The sequence below is a fragment of the Oncorhynchus tshawytscha genome, unplaced genomic scaffold, assembly GCF_018296145.1.
Source record: "Oncorhynchus tshawytscha isolate Ot180627B unplaced genomic scaffold, Otsh_v2.0 Un_contig_852_pilon_pilon, whole genome shotgun sequence".
Classification (NCBI taxonomy): domain Eukaryota; kingdom Metazoa; phylum Chordata; class Actinopteri; order Salmoniformes; family Salmonidae; genus Oncorhynchus; species Oncorhynchus tshawytscha.
The window spans coordinates 177,501-180,000 of record NW_024609586.1 but is presented as its reverse complement, the minus strand read 5'-3'; the positions used below and the strand labels follow the sequence as shown (position 1 = coordinate 180,000).

At 55.3% G+C, this 2,500-nt stretch overlaps 1 protein-coding gene across 1 annotated transcript in view; it reads right to left on the bottom strand.

Annotated features, from left to right (window-relative positions):
* LOC112241497 (proteasome adapter and scaffold protein ECM29-like) overlaps positions 1–2,500 on the bottom strand; it is a 48,263-nt gene that overhangs the window by 15,569 nt on the left and 30,194 nt on the right. Inside the window, 1 exon segment of the mRNA XM_042316073.1 lies at positions 824–942. Within this exon segment, the coding sequence (XP_042172007.1) occupies positions 824–942 (119 nt within the window).

The following is a 2,500-nucleotide window of genomic DNA, read 5'->3' as shown; positions in this document are numbered from 1 at the left end:
ACTGCTACGGCCAACAATGTCTCTAAAAGTTTTACATTTCATTCATATAGAGAGACACCGACAGAGCGAGAGAGAGACACCGACAGAGCGAGAGAGAGACACCGACAGAGAGACACCGACAGAGCGAGAGAGAGACACCGACAGAGCTAGAGCGACACCGGCAGAGCTAGAGCGACACCGGCAGAGCTAGAGCGACACCGGCAGAGCTAGAGCGACACCGACAGAGCGAGAGAGAGACACCGGACAGAGCGAGAGAGAGACCGACAGAGCGAGAGAGAGACCGACAGAGCGAGAGAGAGACCGACAGAGCGAGAGAGAGACCGACAGAGCGAGAGAGAGACCGACAGAGCGAGAGAGAGACCGACAGAGCGAGAGAGAGACCGACAGAGCGAGAGCTAGAGACCCGACAGAGCGAGAGAGAGAGACAGAGAGAGAGAGAGACCGACAGAGCGAGAGAGAGACCGACAGAGCGAGAGAGAGACCGACAGAGCGAGAGAGAGACCGACAGAGCGAGAGAGACACCGACAGAGCGAGAGAGAGACCGACAGAGCTAGAGAGAGACCGACAGAGCGAGAGAGAGACCGACAGAGCGATAGAGAGAGAACAGAGCGAGAGAGAGACCGACAGAGCGATAGAGAGAGAACAGAGCGAGAGAGAGACCGACAGAGCGATAGAGAGAGACCGACAGAGCGATAGATCATATACAGAGACCAGATGAACACACACGTGAGAGCGACCTGAGAGAGACCGACAGAGCGAGAGAGAGACCGACAGAGCGATGGATCATATACAGAGACCAATGAACACACACGTGGAGGCGTACCTGAGAGAGCGGACCTCAGGCACGTTGCTGACGATGCCTTTATCCAGGAGGGTTGGTAACAGAACAGCTACAGTCCTCTGGGCTGCTAAACCTGACGACTCACACATCCTAGTACACACCTGGAGACAGAGAGAGATTAATGTCACACACACACACCTGGAGACAGAGAGAGATTAATGTCAAACACACACACCTGGAGACGTCACACACACACACACACACACACACCTGGAGACACACACACACACACACACCTGGAGACGTCACACACACACACACCTGGAGACGACACACACACACACACACACACACCTGGAGACGACACACACACACACACACACCTGGAGACGTCACACACACACACACACACCTGGAGACGTCACACACACACACACACACACCTGGAGACGCCACACACACACACACACACACCTGGAGACGACGTCACACACACACACACCACCTGGAGACGTCACACACACACACACACACCTGGAGACGTCACACACACACACACACAGACACACACACACACACCCTGGAGACGTCACACACACACACACACACACCTGGAGACGTCACACACACACACACACCTGGAGACGTCACACACACACACACACACCTGGAGACGCCACACACACACACTGGAGACCACACACACACACACCTGGAGACGTCACACACACACACACCTGGAGACGTCACACACACACACCTGGAGACGTCACACACACACACACACACCTGGAGACGTCACACACACACACACACCTGGAGACGCACACACACACACACACACACACACCTGGAGACGTCACACACACACACACACCTGGAGACGTCACACACACACACACCACACCTGAGACGTCACACACACACACACACACCTGGAGACGTCACACACACACACACACACCTGGAGACGTCACACACACACACACACACACCTGGAGACGTCACACACACACACACACTGGAGACGTCACACACACACCTGGAGACGTCACACACACACACACACCTGGAGACGTCACACACACACACACACCTGGAGACGTCACACACACACACACCTGGAGACGTCACACACACACACACACCTGGAGACGTCACACACACACACACACACCTGGAGACGTCACACACACACACACACACACCTGGAGACGTCACACACACACACACACACCTGGAGACGTCACACACACACACACACTGGAGACGCCACACACACACACACCTGGAGACGTCACACACACACACACACACTGGAGACGTCACACACACACACACCTGGAGACGCACACACACACACACACCTGGAGACGTCACACACACACACACACCTGGAGACGTCACACACACACACACACAGACGTCACACACACACACACCTGGAGACGTCACACACACACACACACCTGGAGACGTCACACACACACACACACCTGGAGACGTCCACTCACACACACCTGGAGACGTCAGTAAAGCACACACACACACACCTGGAGACGTCACACACACACACACACCACCTGGAGACGTGTTACACACACACACACACCTGGAGACGTCACACACACACACACACACACACACCCCCAGACGTCACACACACACCATCTGGAGACGTCACACACACACACACACCACACTGGAGACGTCACACAC